This window comes from Podarcis raffonei, chromosome 8, assembly GCF_027172205.1.
Source record: "Podarcis raffonei isolate rPodRaf1 chromosome 8, rPodRaf1.pri, whole genome shotgun sequence".
NCBI lineage: Eukaryota > Metazoa > Chordata > Lepidosauria > Squamata > Lacertidae > Podarcis > Podarcis raffonei.
In genome coordinates, this window is record NC_070609.1 from 58,823,366 (window position 1) to 58,842,687 (window position 19,322).

Here is a 19,322-nt window from a genome sequence, read left to right on the forward strand (position 1 = left end):
GCTTGTGGTTGTCCTGAACCTATCAAGCTGGCCACTCCTAGAACCAGAATGCTGGACAAAATGGACATTTGCATGGCAAATCAATTCATTTAGGGGTACTCAATAAATTAGTACTTTTGAAGCAAGTTACAAGGACACTGATGGTACTGAGAGGAGGGGTGGCTAACGTGTGCCCCTCCCCCCAGCCAGCATGACCAACAATCAGGAATGATGGGAGCTGTAGTCCAGCAATATCTGGAGGGTTACAATGATTTAGAGACATGCCTAGAGCATAAGGGGATCTCATGAGTGTACGGCTTTCTTCATTCGTTTCAATGGATATCTGATCCACTTCTGCATTTTGAAGTGGATTCTGCCATTTCCACCTCACGAGATCTCGTGAAAGCTCCACAAGATCTCGTGAGATCTCACTGGAACCTGCTGCTGCCACTGCTTTGCAGGCGCCACTGCGCAACCCAGGTAAGGGAGACCTGGGAGGGGCAGGAATTGGGGAACATATTCCCATTTGGCCTCAGGCAGTAAACAGGACATGATGTTGCTGATGACAGAAACAAAAGAAACTCAGCTTAAAGTATTTGCAGTGAGGAGACTTGCGGTGAAGGGACAGAACAGAACTTTTGAAATTTTCCTGGCCATAAACAAACCCAAGCACTCTTCTCAGAAGTAAAACCTGATGTGCACAATGGAGCATTGCACACTCAGATATAAAATTCATAACAGAAAATAAGTTTATTCTACAAGAGCTGAAATCATTCCATTAGTTATACTTTGGCAGCAACATTGTCCCTGAAAACCTTGGCATAAGTAGATTATAGCCTTCCCTCTTGGATTGCTAAAAACATTTTATTATTGAATTCCAAGACTCATCTCTGACAGAATAAGAAAGTAAAGTCATACTTACCATCAATCATCATGAAAATAAAAAAGAGAGGAAATTCACACTCAATCCCATCAAAGAGCTGAAATTAGAAAAGGGGAGAATTTAAGATGCATTTGTGTTGCTTCTGAAAATCTATTCAAATTTCCCACTACATCAAAGAAACCAAAGATAAACATGAAAACAAATTATTCATTTAGATGCAACAACGTTTTTTTTAAAAAGGAGGGGGGAAATTTCAGCTTGCTGCAAAAATATTCACGGGACTTTCAAAAAGTGTTGTAGCCTAATTTTATGCACAAAATGCATCACAGGCTTTTTATTCTCAGCAAGGAAATTTTCATTTGAATTGAAAAAGGCAAAAACAAAAGCATTTGAAGGAAAAGCAAGGATTCTATTCAGACAGCCTTTAATGGCAAACATTAATACTCTGAAGCACATAGAAATTTGGTTATTAATACACTCCAGCCTGTAGTCAGCTGTGAAATTAAATAAAATGATAAATAACTCAGCTGTTTGTTAGGGGGAAACAAACTGTACATTGAGTTTGAAATGTAAGCACATTTACCTCTAAACAAATCAATCAGGGAGAAAAGTGCTGATGCAGCACTCCTGGGTACTGCACACCCAAAGCTACCACAACCATCTCCTTCGCTAAAAATAGATTGCAAAGAAGTGCCAAGGCTAATGGTTCATATGATTTGCTGGCTCTTCCCTGCTCCCCTTTATAGAATGAAGTTGTTCTCCATTTTGGAAGGTCTTGCAAGGATTAAAAGAACACTTGAAACTGAACCTCTGTCTTTCTCCACAGATTTCACTAAGCAAAATCAGGATTAAAACAGTTAAGCCAGGCTTGCCTTGCCTTACTTCCTCCCCCTACCCCCATTCCCACTCATAGGGACAATCTGTCTTGAAAGATGGCTCACATCTCAATTCATTCTTGGGTGGAGCATGTCAGCACACAGAGTGGAGATGTACCACTCCTGAGCAATTAAGGATGGCTAACGGGTCAAGAATTAGGGAGTTCAGTGACATAGCATGTATATTACATGCATAAGGTTCCGGATTCCATCCCTAGCATCTCAACACAGGGCTGAGAAAGACTCTACCCTAAAACACTGAAGATTGCTGGCAGTCAGTGAAGACAATACCGAGCTACATGGACCAATGATCTGGCCTGGTATAAGGCAGCTTCAGAATGGGTCACAGAACTGTATACTTCCTCTCCTATATAAATGAAGCTGCTGGATAATGAGTCCAACCAATGGGCTGTCCAGTCCCTTTTGGTCTTCTGAGACTGGACATGAGTTTCCAGGGTCTCCTCTTTCCCAGGCCTGCCGCATGATATGAGTCAGACAATTACTCCATCTAGCCGTACATTGTCTGCACTGACTGGCAGCAACTCTGCATGATTTCAGACAAGGTTCTCTCCCAGCCCTAACTGGAAATGCCAGGGGTTGAACCTGGGACCTTCTGTATGCAAAACAGATGGAGCTGTGGCTCTACCAGAAGGTGCATTGCAAACTTTAGAATCTAATCTCGCAACCAAGACTGCTAATGGATTACCTGGAACAAATTTCAATTATAGTGAAGTTGCTTGGTAATCTGTACAGTAAACATTGCTCTTAGGCATCAAGTACCAAAAACAGTAGTTGCAATAGCTTCTTTCCATTAAGTCAGGGGTGGGGAACCTTTTCAGCCTGAGAGCCACATGACCAATCTTCCAGAAGCCACATGCCAGTGGTGGGGAGGGCCAGGGGTAAAAGTAGATGTGACTACAGGCAAAAGCAGGAGTAATGGATGTGACTCTTGTATAGTGGACTACATACCGGGTAGGAAAGTCAGAGTTTTTACAAACACACTCATCTCAGCATCAAGGTCAGCAAGACGACACATTCCAGGGAAAAGGAGTGTGTGAAGCAAGGCTGGTGAGACCTGGGGTGTGACCTAGGGTGAGATGGGGTGGCCTGGGAAGAGTCCTGAGGGTTAGAGAGGCCCAGAGGACCTGAGGTTCCCCACCCCTGCATTAAGATAAAAAATAAATATTTTGACAGGTGGGAATGTAAGAGGAATCAACAAGGAAATCTGATCAAAAGTAACCTAACGTTAGAATTTTTTGTTAAACCAATAGATTATATAGGAAGCACTAATAGAATCTGCACTCAAGCATACACAACCATGTCAGTACAGTGAAGCTAATTAGAAATCTGAATCTGACATTCAGAGTCAAGGTAATTAATAGTTTAAAAATTATTCACAGTGGGCAAACCTGGAATTTCCTTGCCTGGTAATCATAGAAAACACATTTCAATGAAGAAGGAACAAATCCTATACACAAATGCACAACAAACATTTGGGCACACATAAGCCAATCCTTTCCAGTATCACATGAACAGACCCTTTACCTTAATTTCTGCTGGTTTGTAATAATGTCGATTTTTGTCCTCCAATGCAGTCCTATAGCCATCTCTCAAAAACCGTTTGAATCCGTATTTTCCTTTCAGCTTCCTAACCACCTTGTCAATTGTTTGGCTGTACAAAGCTTCATCATCCACAGCAAAGGCAGGATAGCTAATACAGGGCAGGAGGGCAGCATCAGTGTTCTGGCAGAAGAAAAAGGGATGTTTTCTAAATTATGGATGATACAGAGCGAAATGAAACATGAAACTGGAATCTAGATAATGGGAACTACTTATCTATGTTTTAATACATAGGTTGGGAACTTTGTTGGCCTGGCAGACCAAATCTTTATCTCCCCCACCCCCACAAGTCAACTTTGACCGGAGGGGTGTCGTGACCCACCTGTGAATCATCTGATGTCATAATGACATCAGGTGATTGTCTGGCAGGTTGTCCTACGCACAGATGAAAGTTGGCACACTGGCGTGGCAGAGAGTTCAATCCTGCTTCTTGTAGAGCCTGAGCAACCAATCCAGCCATATATTTTACCTGCTCCACACCTGGCATCACCTGTTTGGCCTGCAGGCCAAAGGTTTCCCACCCCTACTTTAATAGCTACACATAAAAGTCCCCCACATTCAATAACTCCAATCCAAAGTTCCTTGGGTGTCCCATATGAAGCTCCGATGATTGGAGATTTCCTCTCAATACTTCAGTGTCAGGAGCTGCTTGCTGAAGAAAGTGAGAATGTGTGAATGGAGCTGCTTTGACCCTGAAGTTGAAAACACTTTGTATAAGAGTTCTGTGTACCCTCTGGAGCTGTGTACCCTCTGGATTGGATCCTTTTAAAACCATATTGGGCCAACTGTTTCTGCTGCATCTATAACAATTGCACAGATCGTCTCAAGCCCTAAAACTATATGCATTCAAGCATTTAAAGAAATATTATAACTACTTCAGAACCATGCTTATCCCTGTTCCTTGTTTACTTCTGAGATACTCAGCAACAATTTGGTACTGAAACTCTAGAGAGGTCTCAGAAATCAGCACATTTTTAATACGCTAATATATATTGAGCAAATAGCAAACTCCCAAAGGAGGCTTCCTTTGCAAAAAGAGTTTGGAGAAAAACCAATAAATTAGGTAAAATAGTTTCAACATCAGGGCTGCAGAAAATATAAGCTACGGTAACTGAATGACAGTTATTCAAAATCCCATGAGAAATAATGGAAAGAGATCTTGAAAGTTTACAACCAGGAGAAACGGTATAGAGAATACGTTTCATTGTGTTAGTGATCCATATGTATTCAGATGCATGTGAACTAAATATTGCAATGCTGAAATCAACGGTCCCGAGGGAAATACATTTTATTTGCAGCGCTCAAGAGCGAAAGAAAATATAAACAAAATAGCTGTCTGTGCCATTTTCTTTTAATTTTCTAAAATTAAGTTCTAATTCTTCCATGAGGCAAATGCAGCACTAGCAGTGAAGATTAATGTGTTGCTTAATTTGTGGAAATGCTACCAGAACCAGGAATGAAGAACAAGGCATCATGTCATGACTGTTAATTTTAAGACGATGAACAAGAGCACACTGTGATGCTAATGAAAAGTACCTAACACTAAAATAGCATTCTTGATTAAAGGCATCTTATGTCATATTAACTTGGCCTCACAGCAGGGCCTTCCCCAAGAAAATAATCTAAAAGCCAACATGTAAACTACCAACCCCAGAGGCAAGTGACATATATTTCTGTCCTTAAGATCCCCCAGACTATAATTTTTTAGAGGTCTAACGCCCAGAGAGGGAAGGAACATGGGCTGTGCCTTCCACCTACACTATTTAGAGACAATGCAGACAACTTATAAGTGTGGATAATATGTTCAGCTCTGGAGTTCATGCTGCAAATAGGCCATGAGCTGGAGAACCGAAGTTGATTTGCATGTTTCAGGTGCATGTAATTAATATAAATTTTCATGAACTCAGCAGCTGCCAAACAACATTAAGTATGCATGTTGATTTGGAACTGTTGCCCTCAAATGCAAAAGGCTTAAGTCGGTCCTTGGAAAAAGGAAAGGTCTGGATTTATTTTTAAAATGATTTATTTTTTAAACGTCATATACATTTGGCCTGCATTTTTTTTAATTAACCACGCCTATATGCCTTCCCATTGCCAAACTTATCTATGTGGTTAGAAGGGCTAGAAGTTCAATCTTAAGAAGAAAAATAGTCAGGTGTGTGACAACTGGCGGGTGTCGGGAGCTGGTCAGCGATAACTCACAAGGTGTCAGTGACGTTAACTCTTTCTTCAAAGAAACAAAACAGTTCAGACCTAGTGAGCACAGCAACTCTTCCCAGTAGATCTTGACCCAATGAGGAAGTTGTGAGGACTGAAGGTCCCTGCCTTCCCACAGCTCTCCTTCCCAAGCAAACTGAGATTCCAACACCTTGCCTGTTTCTGCTCCACCCTCTTCATGACTCTGCTGGTTCTGGGTGACCAGGGGCAAAGGGAGCTGCCTGTCACAGGAGGGGGAGACAGCCTGGCTTCCTTATCAGCCTGCTTCATCTCTTGGCCCCCCTCCTCTCGTCTCCACTTCTGCCTCTGATTCTGGACTGCTCTCTGCCACAGACTCCTCCTGCTCACTAAACCCTGTTACCTCTTCAGTTTCCAATACCTCCTCTTCTCCGTCTGCTCCCTCTTCTCCCTCTGATCACTCATCATTGTCCCACCACCAATCCCCAGGCTCTGAGCCTTCTTCCCTTGGGGGTTCCCCAGCTGGTTTCTCCCACCGCTCTTCTGCATCTAGCCAGTCCAAGACAAAAATACAGCTGAGACTCTCAGGGTTTTTACACTCCACACTAGACTCATTCAGTTCTCTTCCTAAAGAACATGGGTTTATGCAAATGTGCTTATTAGACGAAAAGTGCATTATATGGGATTTGCCACACATTTGTTTTCAGTCCAGATGATTAGACTTGTGCATATATGCAGTGTGTGTGTGTGTGTGTGTGTGTGTGTGTGTGACCTGCAAGACTGAATTTGATGCACAGATTCTCACCAGGATCAGCGTACCACCTAGCCACTTTGAATAGGATGTATGTTCTGATATCCATCTAAGAGCACATCCTTATCAGTGTTCACATGCAACTAGTCATGACTTAACAGCTGATTTTATCTTCTGTTTCAGTCAAGGTGATTAAAATATGAGGTGGAAGAAGATAAATGGATATTCAGGTTTCCCACTTGGGTGCTAACATATATTGTTAGACGTCTTAAAGAAAGTTGAAGATGGAGCAATGCTGTTATGGGCAGACCCATACTGTACCATTTAAAGCACATTTAGTGCACATTGAAAGTACATGGCTTCCCACAAAGAATTCGTTTGTTAAGGGTGCTGGGAACTGCAGTTCTGTGAAGGGGAAACTGCAAATCCCAGGATTGTTTTGGAGGAAAGTAATGTGCATTTGATATGCTTTAAATGTTTGGTGTGGACCTACCCTATCATTGTATGATGTGCAAGCAAAGCGATGGGGAGTGGTAGATGGGGTGATCTATTTCCCCTTTGCAAGCAGGGCTCTTTTGGTCTGACAAAGAAGCGAGTGCAGACGAATGGCAAGTGAAGGATGACAACTGAGCACTAAAGAAGAAACGATGCAGCTATGGGAGGAAATGATTGACATATGTTTGCAACAGGAGCGGGAAACCTAGTTTGGTTTGATTTGTAATAATTTGGAAAATTAATAAAAAAATAATTAAAAAGAGGGGGGAAAGAAGGGAGTGCAGACTGCGGTCCTGAAAGAAGCCAAGAGGGGTATGGGACCCTGAAAATGTGGCACCCACTTTCAAGCCCCGGGAGCGGGAAAGAAGTGTTCGTTCCAAAATGAAAGGATTTTGCTCTTTGCCCTGTTGTGAACGACGTATAGCAGTTATTTAGAAAAATCTCTCTTGTGCAGTAGTACTTAAAACAGTAAATTGTAATTTCTCCCTGACCAGCAGACCTTTATCGTGTTTATTTCTTTTATAAACTGTTGGTTTTACCCCTATTTTCATAATTTAATTTCATCTACTGTTTTTAATGTTGCTACTTTTAAATGAATATTTTATACCCTTATGCAAACCACATATATTATTAAGGGGTTTATAAATCTTGCTTAGCAAATATATATAAAAAACAGACTATTAAACTGGCAGTATAGCTAATAGCTATACCCAGATGCATTTGCTCCATGTTTTGTTAAACTCTGTTTCATCAATAATTACTTACATGGGACCTTGATTCTCGGGGAAGTAATGAGCAAAGAGTTTGTCTGTTCCGGTTGTGGGCATCAAGGTCTACAAATATGACAGACCACGAGCAACCCTGTAAATGGAATAGAAAATTAACACAACATAGGATATAGACAGCCCAAGCCTGGCATAGCAAAGACAAGAAAAGTGAATGGGTTCTTCAAATATTATGATTGCTATCAGCAATCATATACTAGTAACTTCAAATAGACAATGACATTTCCAAGACAAATGTACATAATACCATTTCACTAATATTAAGGGGATTAAATAGACATTTTAAAACCAGTTAGCAGATAGGAGACTTGAGATTACAGAAACTTAAATCTTCTCATTTCTTTTACCACTATTATTTAATTACACCTCTAGCAAACAGATAAAAGCTTTAATTATACAGTCAATAACTTGATGACTAAAAACAATTTGATCAAAGAATACAGATCTGGAAGCAGGATAGTGGTTTGGATGCATCTAGAAAATCCTACTACCAACAAGGAGCTTAAGAAGAATTTGTAGGGATATTTTATTTATGTATTTACAGTATTGCATTTGTAACCCTTTTTTTCTCCAAGGAGCTCAAGGTGGCAAACATGGTTCTCCCCTTCCTTATCTCCATAACAAACCTGTGAGTTAGGTTAGACTGAGAGACTGGCCCAAGGTCTCGCCTAGTGAGCTCCGTGGCTGAGTGGGGATTTGAACCCTGGCCTCCCAGGTCCTAATCCAGCACTTTAACCACTGCATCACACTGGTGATGGTACATCAAATGCAAGACATCAATATGAAAATGCTGTGGGACCACACCTGTTGGGTCAAGAAGCCCCTTCTGGGCCAAAAGTATAAGCCCACCTTGCTGCTATGTCCTGGGTCAGTTGGCCACTGTGCTGAGAGTGCGAGTGCACTGCCATGGCTTGTAGCTTGTAGCAATACAGCAGTCTTATAGCTTGTAGCAATACAGCAGTCTTATTTAACAGTGCAGCAGATGGCAAGATCCACACAAATTAGTAGCAGAAGCTAAAATTGTGTTGTAGTACCACTAATGTGTTACAAATAGTTTTAGCGTGATAGCTGCTTGCCCACCTACTGTGCCTATGAAATATGTCAAAGTCAGAAATTTAATTCTTCGTGAAAAGAAACAAATGAGCTGGAGTGTCTGACAGATGCTCCCATGCTTACTGTGACATCCGCTAGATCTTGGAAAGAAAGCATAGATGTGGTGAAATGACCCTGCCGTCGTCCCAACAAAGGAATATGCCAGGGACCCTATTCAATTGCAAGCAAACAACCAGATGTGGAACAAGGGTTTCCAACCTCCTCCCTCCCCATAATGCAGCTTTTGCCAACTATGTGCCTTCCAGATGTTTTGGACTACAACACAACTGTGCTGCCAGGAGCTGATGGGAGTTGTGGGACATTGGCAAAAGCAGCTTTGTGGCTTTCTGTCTTGTTCCAAAAACTGCTCCCAAGGTCGAGGGAACTCTCTGCAATGGGGTATGGAGGCTGCATCCCATGATTTGAACACATTATGAAGCATAAGTCTGGCCCTGTGTCAGGTTTGAGGTGGTTCTGGGCAAAGTGGCCTCTGGTGGGCTCTCTCTGACTTGCAGGTTTAGATGGGGGGGGGGAGGAGACAGCAGAGACAAGAAGCAGGGTTGTGATCAGTGCCAGGTGGTTTGCAGCACTGGGAGCCACCATTTTATTCTGCTACAATGCCCTACGAGTTATGTGTTGTTGGGGCACTATGAGACATTAAAATTGTGGTTTCCACACCTACAGGGAAACCAGGGCAGGTATCAGTGTGGTGCTGTGCCCTGTTGAGACACTGGAACCCTCCTGAAAGCTGCTAAAAGGTGCTGCCTGCTCATGGTGGCCCAGATGCTAACATTTGTGACTGCATTAGCTCATGTTACTCTCAATTTTCCCTCCCTTCCCTCTGCTGTCTTTCCTAGGCTTGATTTTAAGCTCCTAGGGGGCAAGGATATGTGATTCTTTGCTTGTGAAACTGCAGGAAATACCATGTGCACAAAATGTTAGCATGTAATATATTCTTGAAAGTTACACAAATATTGAAGGCCCCTTAAATTTTATTTTTCAGGTCATTTAAGGTTTATTCCATTTTGTTAATAGAACAGAATTTTACAGGATATAATTTCTTTTGTTTTCTGCCAATCCTAATTTTAGAACTTCTTGATCATTTCTAAATGTTGAGACAGTATTTGTTCATCTAAAAAGTTTAGCAACAGCTAGTTCTCTATCAGTCAGAGATCTCACAGAAAAAACAACTGGTTCTAGTTACTGAATCGCATACGGTGTAATTTCTATCTCGTGCATTTTTATAAAAAAAACCATATTGCAGTATTTCAAAGGCAAACGTAGGTCAACAACCCAAGATTGATTTTTTAAAAGATTTGCAATTATGTCATCTTGCTCCTTAACACACATTCAAATAGTTCTCAAATATATCTACATTCATTTACATGGTTTCAAGTGTGTGATCAGTGTGGGGAAGGAATTGGGGGGGGGGACGACGATGCTACAAAATCTAACTGCACTGTTTACAGCAACTGCTTCATGATCAGAAAATGTTGCAGCACAGAAAGAGAGCAGCAGCCAGTGATTCCAGATCCAAGGGGATGGGAAGTAAAATGCATAAAAATAATTAAATGGATAAGCAGAGGCTAGGATTAGGGCAGGTCTATTCACCCACAATGAATTTTAATGTGTACATGGGATGGTTATTCCATCGAGTGGGAGCCCCAAGTTCCAAATGAAATAGCACAGAGTGTGGTCCTCTGGCCTGGGGGGACAAGGGGTTCAAATTAGCCCCATGGGCCTCACTATCTGGCCTTTGAGACTCTCCCCAAGCCATGCCTCTTCCCTAAATTATGCCCCTCACTGGCTCTGCTCAATGCCTTCAAGTGATTTGGACTGGTTTGAAAGTGCCCTTGAACTGTGATTAACACCCTTTTTTTGCCCGATGGAAGATGTAGAGATTATGTGTGTGTTTGGTTATGACTTCTGCGTGGCTAGAATACAACATATTTTGCAAAGGAATGGGTCACATCCTTTACTTTTCCCACACTTGCCCTGCCCACCATTTGACTGTGCCCTCTTGGACCCTGCCCATGAGGGAATGTGGCCCTCAAGTTGTTGTTCTTCTTTCCTGGAATAGTGCTCTGAAAAGTAACTAAAATTCAGAGGCAGTTTTTGTGAGGATGCGGAGGGTTGCTGGAAGCAGATTCCAGTACAGTGGTACCTCAGGTTATAGACACTTCAGGCTACAGAAGCTTCAGGTAACAGACTCTGCTAACCCAGAAATAGTACCCCGGGTTAAGAACTTTGCTTCAGGATGAGAACAGAAATCACGTCGCTGCAGCGTGGTGGCAGCGTGAGGCCCCATTAGCTAAAGTAGTACCTCAGGTTAAGAACAGTTTCAGGTTAAGAACGGACCTCCAGAACAAATTAAATTCTTAACCCGAGCTACCACTGTAAAAGGTTTTGGTTTTCTGAAAATCAATAACCTCTGTTTTTAATGCACCTATTACTTACTTCTACTGAAACTCATTGGAAATCCTGAAAGTTTAATGAAATGTTTTAGGCATATCATCAAAAAACATGAGCCCAAAGCTTGCTTGAACACATGGAACTAGATGCATGGATCAACAAGGGAAAGTCAACAAAAATTACTATTCTGTTGTGAGGTGCAATGAGACATGACCCAAGAGAGTTGCTCCAGAAAGGGATGAGAGGAAGTAAGACTACTGTCATTTTCACTTTTTATTACTAGACAACCATTTCAATCTTGATAGAGAAAAACATTCAGAATTCATCAAGAGCAAACTGAGGACACTGAGCTTTACGCCCACACCATCACACAGGGAGCATTCCCTTGTAAAGCGAAAACAACATTTTTAATGTGTTTTTTATTGTATGCTTTTATGTATACTTGTTGTGAACTGCTTTGATAGTTTATAACAAATAAATGCCCTCTTCCAGGATACTGTAAGTTATAAGGCAATCAACACCCTCCTCCCACCTACTCGGTTTTCCATCTTTTGGCTCCTACCTTGCTCAGTCCCCAAAAGACTGGGGGAGATTTTAGAGTGGGGGGGGGGTTGTACTGTAAACCCAAGACCTCCCCCAAGCATAAGGATTCCTCTTTTTCAGCAACTCTATTTGAGATCCATTTCTATCAGTACTCACCACTTGTGCTTACTATTACAGGGAGTGATGAGTGCAGGCTAAGCCTAGTGGGAAGTACGCTAGCATAAAATGACAAAACTGAACATGCAACCAAATTGTGTTCAGTTGGGTGGGGGTTCTTTCTGCAGCTTGAAGGATGCTGAGATAGGACATTCCTCAGTGACCTCCAGCTGGGTGCCTCAACACCACCAATCTCCACCAGGACAGTTGTTGGGACAACCGTGAGAAATTAAAGAAGTTGTTCTGGGCTAGTGGTCCATGAGGAAATTCCAGTAGCGTCAAGGATTAGTGGCAGAAGTGACTTGGAGAAATCATATTCAGTATAAAATATAGCAAGGAGAGTACCTGTTACTCTTGGAGGGAAATGACCATATAATCTATGTTAAGCCTTGGGAACAAAGGCCATATTTTGTATAGGAGCAGCAGGGAAGACCTGGATCATAACAGCATACCACTTATTGATGCCAAGAGTGAAAAGCAGCTAACCACCACATAATTTGTTGACAGGAGGCCCAGAGAGGCCACCAGGAAGTCCGACCAGTGAGGACAGCGGGGCCATGACTTTCAAGGGCTACATTTTTTACCCAAAGGCCTTCATGCAAAGTGGGTCACCCCCAAAGGGTTAACTCCAGGGGGGCAGGGTTCTGGCCTCTGTGAATGCTGATCCATGAATTATATGAGGAGCTGGTGGGAAGAATGTGCCTAGAAGTGCTGCTTGGGCTGGAAAGGTTGCAGCTGTCTACAGTGAAGACTACAATTCAGCTGGCTGAAGAGGATTAATTATATTAACTGAGTGGTAGGGAGGGTGGATTGGACTCAGCTATTAATTTCTTGAGTAGATTTTTTAAGTAGTTGACTGGCTAAACAGTAATTTAATGATTACCTTGATATATAGTGCAATTAATATTTGTCATTACTGACTCTAGCTCAACTGTTCTCATTCAAGAGGACTCAATGTGGTGCCATCCAGATGTTGTTGGATTACAACTCGCACCCTACCATGCTGGTTGGGGCTGGCAGGAGCTGAAGTCCAACATCTGGGAGGGCTCCATGTTTGGTTCTTGTGCTGGTTAAATGCCTGTATTGGTATTGTACAGGTGATGGGGAAAGGAATGAACTAGAGAAGGAGGAGAAGGGAGAAAGAGGTGCTGTGGTGATGGAAAATGGAGGTGTTGACCAGGGCAAAGATGGTTAGATATTTTAGTTCTATCCATCTTCCATCATTACAAATATTTTAGGCTTATCTTAGTCCTCACGGGGCTGAAGCAAAAAATGCTAAGGTCAGTCAATGGAAAGGTCTTGTTATCATTGACCTTATCCTAGAAGGACATGCCAACTTGGCCTGTATAAATGAATGTGGTTGGAGAAGGTGTAAATCTCCCTAGGTTTCTAGGTCAGTGTCCACCATGCTTTGAGAGGTGGGGAAATGAAGTAGCTGTGATCAATAAGGATTTCATTTCCCTGGTCAGGTACGGTACTTTATCCTGCAGTTACATTAGACATTAGAAACTCAAGACAGGAGTGGGATTTAGCTGGTGCACTATCCACCCCATTGCCTAACAGTCTTCCTCCCTGAGTTTACAGAGGTAGTCTCAGAGGTGGTGTCGAGGACCCCCCCCCCCAGGACTTTTGGTCTTCAGGGACTTCAACATATATGCTGAAGCTGACTTGCCTGGAGTTAATCAGGAGTTTATGGCCTCCATGACCATCATGGGCCTGTCTCATGTATCTAGCCCAATGCACACAGCAGGACACATCTTGGATCTGGTCTTCTGTACTGAGGTAGGGGATAAACGTAATGTAAGGCAATAAGGCCTAAGTCTTGGATTTCACGGATCCATTTTGTAAAACAAACCAGCTCTATATTCATGGAAAGCATTCAGAGAGCAAGAAGGATGAGCTCTGTTATTTCAAGGCCAAACAGAGGTTACTTGCAAACGTTCAAGCCTCCAAATCCCCCAGATTAAGACATAGTTAAATTAAAAATGAAAGGTTCTTTTTTCCTGATAGCTGTTTACACTTTGCCCTGTGCTCACCATAAGGATTCAGTTAAAACTAAGCCGAATCCCTTTAAGAAGCCTTAAGCTTTTCAGATAAGTGTTGCTCTGCATGCCAGTGGTCTCTTTGACAGTGGTGTCCTCAGATTAAACAAAGGCGACAATATTTCCACAAAAAGAAACTGATACCATGGGGGGGGGGTGTATGTCACTAATCCTTAAGAAACCCTTGGTGTCTTGGTTTTCTTTTCTTTTTTACCATTTGTACGGTCTTCCTATATATAGCTAATAATAACTTAATTAATGTGTAGCTATATAGCTATCTGGGACGCGGGTGGCGCTGTGGGTTAAACCAGAGAGCCTAGGACTTGCCGATCAGAAGGTCGGTGGTTCGAATCCCCACGATGGGGCGAGCTCCCGTTGCTCGGTCCCTGCTCCTGCCAACCTAGCAGTTCGAAAGCAGCCAAAGTGCAAGTAGATAAATAAGTACCGCTCCGGCGGGAAGGTAAACAGCGTTTCCATACGCTGCTCTGTTTCGCCAGAAGTGGCTTAGTCACACTGGCCACATGACCAAGAAGCTGTACGCCGGCTCCCTCAGCCAATAAAGCGAGATGAGCGCCGCAACCCCAGTGTCGGCCACGACTGGACCTAATGGTCAGGGGTCCCTTTAGCTTTTTATATAGCTATCTATCGTGCACTTTTGATTTGTAAATGAAAACAGCTCATTTCATGTGGGGGAAACCCAACGCACACAAAATGATTAATACTTTATCAATTTATTGCACTTTTAGTAGCATTAATTCACACTAGAGTAGGAAATCCAATATATTTAGAGAATAAATGTACAAGATAAACACATACATAAGTACATAAACCACGTGTCTGAAATAGTACAGGAAAGCCTGTACTAAAATCCTGAAGCCATTTTAACTCTTTCGGTCTTTCAGTGACCTCAAATATTCCTCTGCAGTGAGGAAGGAAATGGGGAAGACTCCACATTGTCTTTTTGCTAAAAAATCCTGTCTTAAGGGTGTATTTGTGTATGAACAGGGTTAGCCTGTGACCTGGATTCAGGAACTAAGTATTTAGCATCTCAAAAGGAATGGCCAAGCTGCCCAGGTAAAGCAATCAGTGACTATTATCAGGTGTCCTGACAAACAGGATTTCTATTGGAGACCGCCTTCTTCTGTGATGTATGTATGATGTTTGGGGGTGGACAATTTCAAAAGTCTATATACGGGCTTGCACACCATTGTTCATGCATGCATGAAAGGAATCTGAAGAAGTGTGCATGCACACAAAAGCTTATACCAGAACAAACTTAGTTGGTCTCTAAGGTGCTACTGGACAATTTTTTATTTTTTTTATTTTTACTTCTGAAAATGGGTCTCTTGTAAAACAATTCTAGAATAGGGACATACAGATCACACACAAGGCATTAGACTTTATCCCTTTGTGCTTTTGCCTTTTCTTTTCATTTTTAATGGCCATATAATACGTAGAGAGTGAGACACAGCTAGGACCAGATTCTGTGATAATCAAGAGAAGGCTATACATATCAAAGCAGATTTAGAGCAATTGATGAAAAGCATGGCTATTCGATGGATTCCCAAATTATCTGATAGGAGGTATGGGGGGAGACCCTTAAGAAGGTCAGTAAAAGAAAGTGATGGTGTGCTGTATCAGAGGCTGAAAACAGAAAAATGGAAAGAGTATTTGTATAAGCAGCCAGAGTTGTTTAATGTCTTGATCAAAAGACTAGAACAGCAAAATTTTTATACTTTTCATTTTCACAAGAGTTAAATAAATGACTGAAAGGAAAAGTAACTTCTGTTAACTGAGGAAAGAGCTGGCTCTGTTAGCCTTTGAATCCTGTATCTAAAGTAGAAAGAAATAATTTGTTAGCCTACTTCTTTAAAAAAGAATAATAGAAAATTGGAGAGTGAACAGGCTTTACCATATGGATATTAGGTGTCCTTTGATCTGCAATGAAAGCAATTTACTGAAGAACAAGCAGTTAATTAAAAATGGAAAATGAACAAATACTTAAATATTTTTACTACCTGATTGCCAAAGAGGTTGAATCCATTAATTGCTTCTAGGGCTGCTTTTGCTAACCCAACAGAACTGAAAAAGAGAGAAGAAGAAGAAATAAAAGTTTGTTACGCTCACAACTCTGGAAATAAAATCCAACTCCCTCAAGGCTACCTTGCTCATCAGATCTGTTCTTGCTGAGGAACTGAAAAAAACAAAACTAGGGTAAAATGATGATATAGTAGGCTTATTCTTTATTATTTTTCAGCAGTTTATCCTTAAAGGTCACTGGCCATCTGTTATATATATGGAGTCACCTTGTGTTTGGACATCTGGGGCTATGGGTTTGAAGGTCTTGCTGAGAGGGCACCAGTGACAGGAAAAATATCAGTACTCTATGTGCTCATCTTTCAAGAGCCTGATGATAAAGCACTGGCAGCTTTTGCACATGTGAACTCATTTATTTCACTTTATCCCACCATTCCCTCAAGGAATCCAAGGTTGTGTACATGGTTCTCCCCCTCTCCATTTTATCTTCACAACAACCCTGTGAGGTAGGTTAGGCTGAGAGAAGATGGCTGGTCCGAGGTCACCCAGCATCATCGTTAGACATGGAACTTGGCAGAATAGCACCACATGCATAAAACCTAAATTTTGCCAGGCTGGGCAGCAGTGAGAGGCAATAACAGGAGGGATGGCAATAGTGAGGGTAAGCTTCATTTCAGCTGGGGTGAGGACTAAAGAGCTGAAGAGCAAATATTTCTAAAAAGCAGAAAAGATGGGAGGTTGTTGTTGATGTTAGCACTTATTAGTTGCTTGTTACCCTAAGAAGGTCTCCGAATGACTTAAAATAAATAAACACGAATAAATTATACCATAAAAGGGACTAAAAGAAAGAAGAAAAGTAATATAAATCAGTGACATTGTTTATCATTCAGTGAACACACTCCAACAGACAGTAAATCTGGCAGCACACTAACAATGAAACATAATCAACTCAATCAATCAAAGGCTTGGGAAAAAAGAATAAGTGCTTCTACCACTATCATGGCAGCCCACATGGTAACACACTGTGTTGGCTTTAAGACTGTACATCATGAAATGAACAGACAGGCAGGGACCTCTGGCCCTTCAGGTATAGCTGGACTCCAACTTCTCTCAGTGCCAGCTGGCATGGCTAACAATTGGGGATTGTGGAGTCCAACCTCTGGCGGGTCAACATTTCCCTACCCCTGTTCTACACCAAGGCGATATATGACTATCCAACCTCCTCCAGAATCATATTGGGGTCACATTCTTCGCTGAGGAAGACATATTCTGACAGTTGAAACATTTTTGGTCTAGTTAATTGGGCATTACCCTGTCCCTTTTAAAATAAACACCTCATTAATATCTACAGAGAATATCTATTTTATGAACCCGAACAGCACCAGCTGTTTCCATGAAATTAAATCATTAAGAATAGGTGGTAGATGGACTGATGATTCATTTGTGTATACCCTGAGGTTATCTGGTGATTATTTAGCAGCGATTGCAAATGTTCACAATGGAGGGTTGTTGCTGAGTTACACACACACAGGTGGGTCAGAGATCAGGAGACCACAATAGATAGGAGAAGGGGGCTGCAGCTCAGCTGTAGAACACAGACTTTGCACACAGAAGGTCCCACGTTCAATTTGCCATTATCACCACATAAAAATAATCTTAAAATTGTGCAGCTAATCCTGAGTAAACTGCTGCCCGTCAGAATGGCAATACTGAACAAGATAGTTCATACAGGCCAGTGCATGTACATGGGTCTGGTGTGTTCTGGGTGTAAAGTCCTTCATTAGGGCAACTATCATTTATGAGGGATAGTGGTGAGGGAAAAGTAAAGTACCGTATTTTTCGCTCTGTAACACGCACCCGACCATAACACGCACGTAGCTTTTAGAGGAGGAAAATCCGTAGGCATGCCACCCGTAGGCATTTCCTCCATAACACGCACAGACATTTCCCCTTACTTTCTAGGAGGAAAAAAGTGAGTGTTATGGTGCAAAAAATACGGTAACTTAATGTAAAAATGGCACTGACAACAGACCCTAAGATCAAAGTAGAAAGCAATGATGGATTTAACCTTGGCCTTCACATTCAGTAGCATGCAGGCGTTTAGAAAATTAAAGCCCAGTCTGCAATACAGATACTAAATACGAGCTGGAAAAACTAATCAGATTCAAATTAAAAGCAACCTTAGCCTGATGATTTTACTGCAACCTCACAGAAGCAGGAATGGAAATGGGAACAAACGTCTTGCTGCGTGTAGCATATTTATCATAAATATAGCTTCTGTCGGAACATTTTCATTAACAGCTTACCATGAAACATTGATTTTAGACTCTTCCTTTATTTCTAACCGTCACACCAATAGGTTTCAAAGCCTTTCAGAAGCAGTGCCAGGAAAAGAAGAGAGAGAAAAGGCTTGTGGGGTTTAATTCTAATTGGTTCAACAAGGAAAAGCTGATTAGGTTGGCTACAAAACTCCGCTCTAAGCAGCTGCCATCAAAGGTTGGTGAAACTCCACAATTTTCTATCTTCTGCTGATTAGAAGTTATTGTTATCCAGATAATGGGATGACACATTAACAGAAGCTGGACTGGCGAGCATGCTGTTTCACTAACAGCAAGCCTCTAAAAGCAGTGAAAGCCAATCTCTAGGGCTAATGAGCCACAAGCAAATTCAAAATATTAGACAGTGCCATGATGGGGCCTGAGCTACACAATGGGGTGGTGCAGTGGACCAAACTTTTGACACTGTGGGTGGGATTACTTTTTTTGAATGCCCCCTGCAATGTAAATAAAAGGGTTCCTGCAAATGGAAAGGTTCCACATCTGGGTAAAAGTATGTAGCCCTCTCCTTAATGTATTTGATTTATACATGCGGGAAGGGTTTTTTGGGGGGTGCCAGGCATGTAGGACTGAGCCAATCCTTTCTTTCAAGTTTCTTTTTATCTGTTGCACTTGGGAGTTGATTTCGTTTATTTTGCGAATACATTTCTTTAATGGTTTTTAATGTGATGTGAGCCACCCTGAGTGCTGTTTTACAAGGAGCATGTAGGAGATAAATACTTTAAATTAATAATAAATACATTAAAATCAAGTAGCTTCTCTTTCAACTCATTCTTATATCCAGTCCAATTCCAATTTATTTAAAAGTTTTATTCAAAGAGCAGCAAATCTAAAATGGATGAGAACACAAACTTCACAAAAAAATCTCCAGGAACTACAAGTACAGCAGTTCAGAAAAAGTGTAATAATACCAAGCCATGATCAACTCATCACTTGGATAATCACTTGCATTAGTTATTAATGGAGACCTCCCTGTTTAAACCAGCAAAAATGAGTAGCTTTTCCAGAAACAAGATTAGCCAAGTGGTACAGTTCCCCTAGTTTAAGACATCAACTGCGGCAGAAATATAAAGAAAAGGGAACAGACAATACACTGCAATGAGGAACAACAACATTAGCTACTGCCTTTTGTCTACACATA

At 41.6% G+C, this 19,322-nt stretch overlaps 1 protein-coding gene across 7 annotated transcripts in view; it reads right to left on the reverse strand.

The window, feature by feature from the left end:
• PHKB (phosphorylase kinase regulatory subunit beta) overlaps positions 1–19,322 on the reverse strand; it is a 142,291-nt gene that overhangs the window by 61,235 nt on the left and 61,734 nt on the right. For all 7 annotated transcript variants that reach the window (XM_053400230.1, XM_053400233.1, XM_053400232.1 and 4 more), the window contains 4 exons: positions 15,827–15,890; positions 7,544–7,639; positions 3,283–3,480; positions 902–959 (listed from right to left, as the gene is read on the reverse strand). In XM_053400230.1, coding sequence (XP_053256205.1) covers positions 902–959; positions 3,283–3,480; positions 7,544–7,639; positions 15,827–15,890 — 416 coding nt within the window. The remainder of the gene's footprint in view (positions 1–901; positions 960–3,282; positions 3,481–7,543; positions 7,640–15,826; positions 15,891–19,322) is intronic.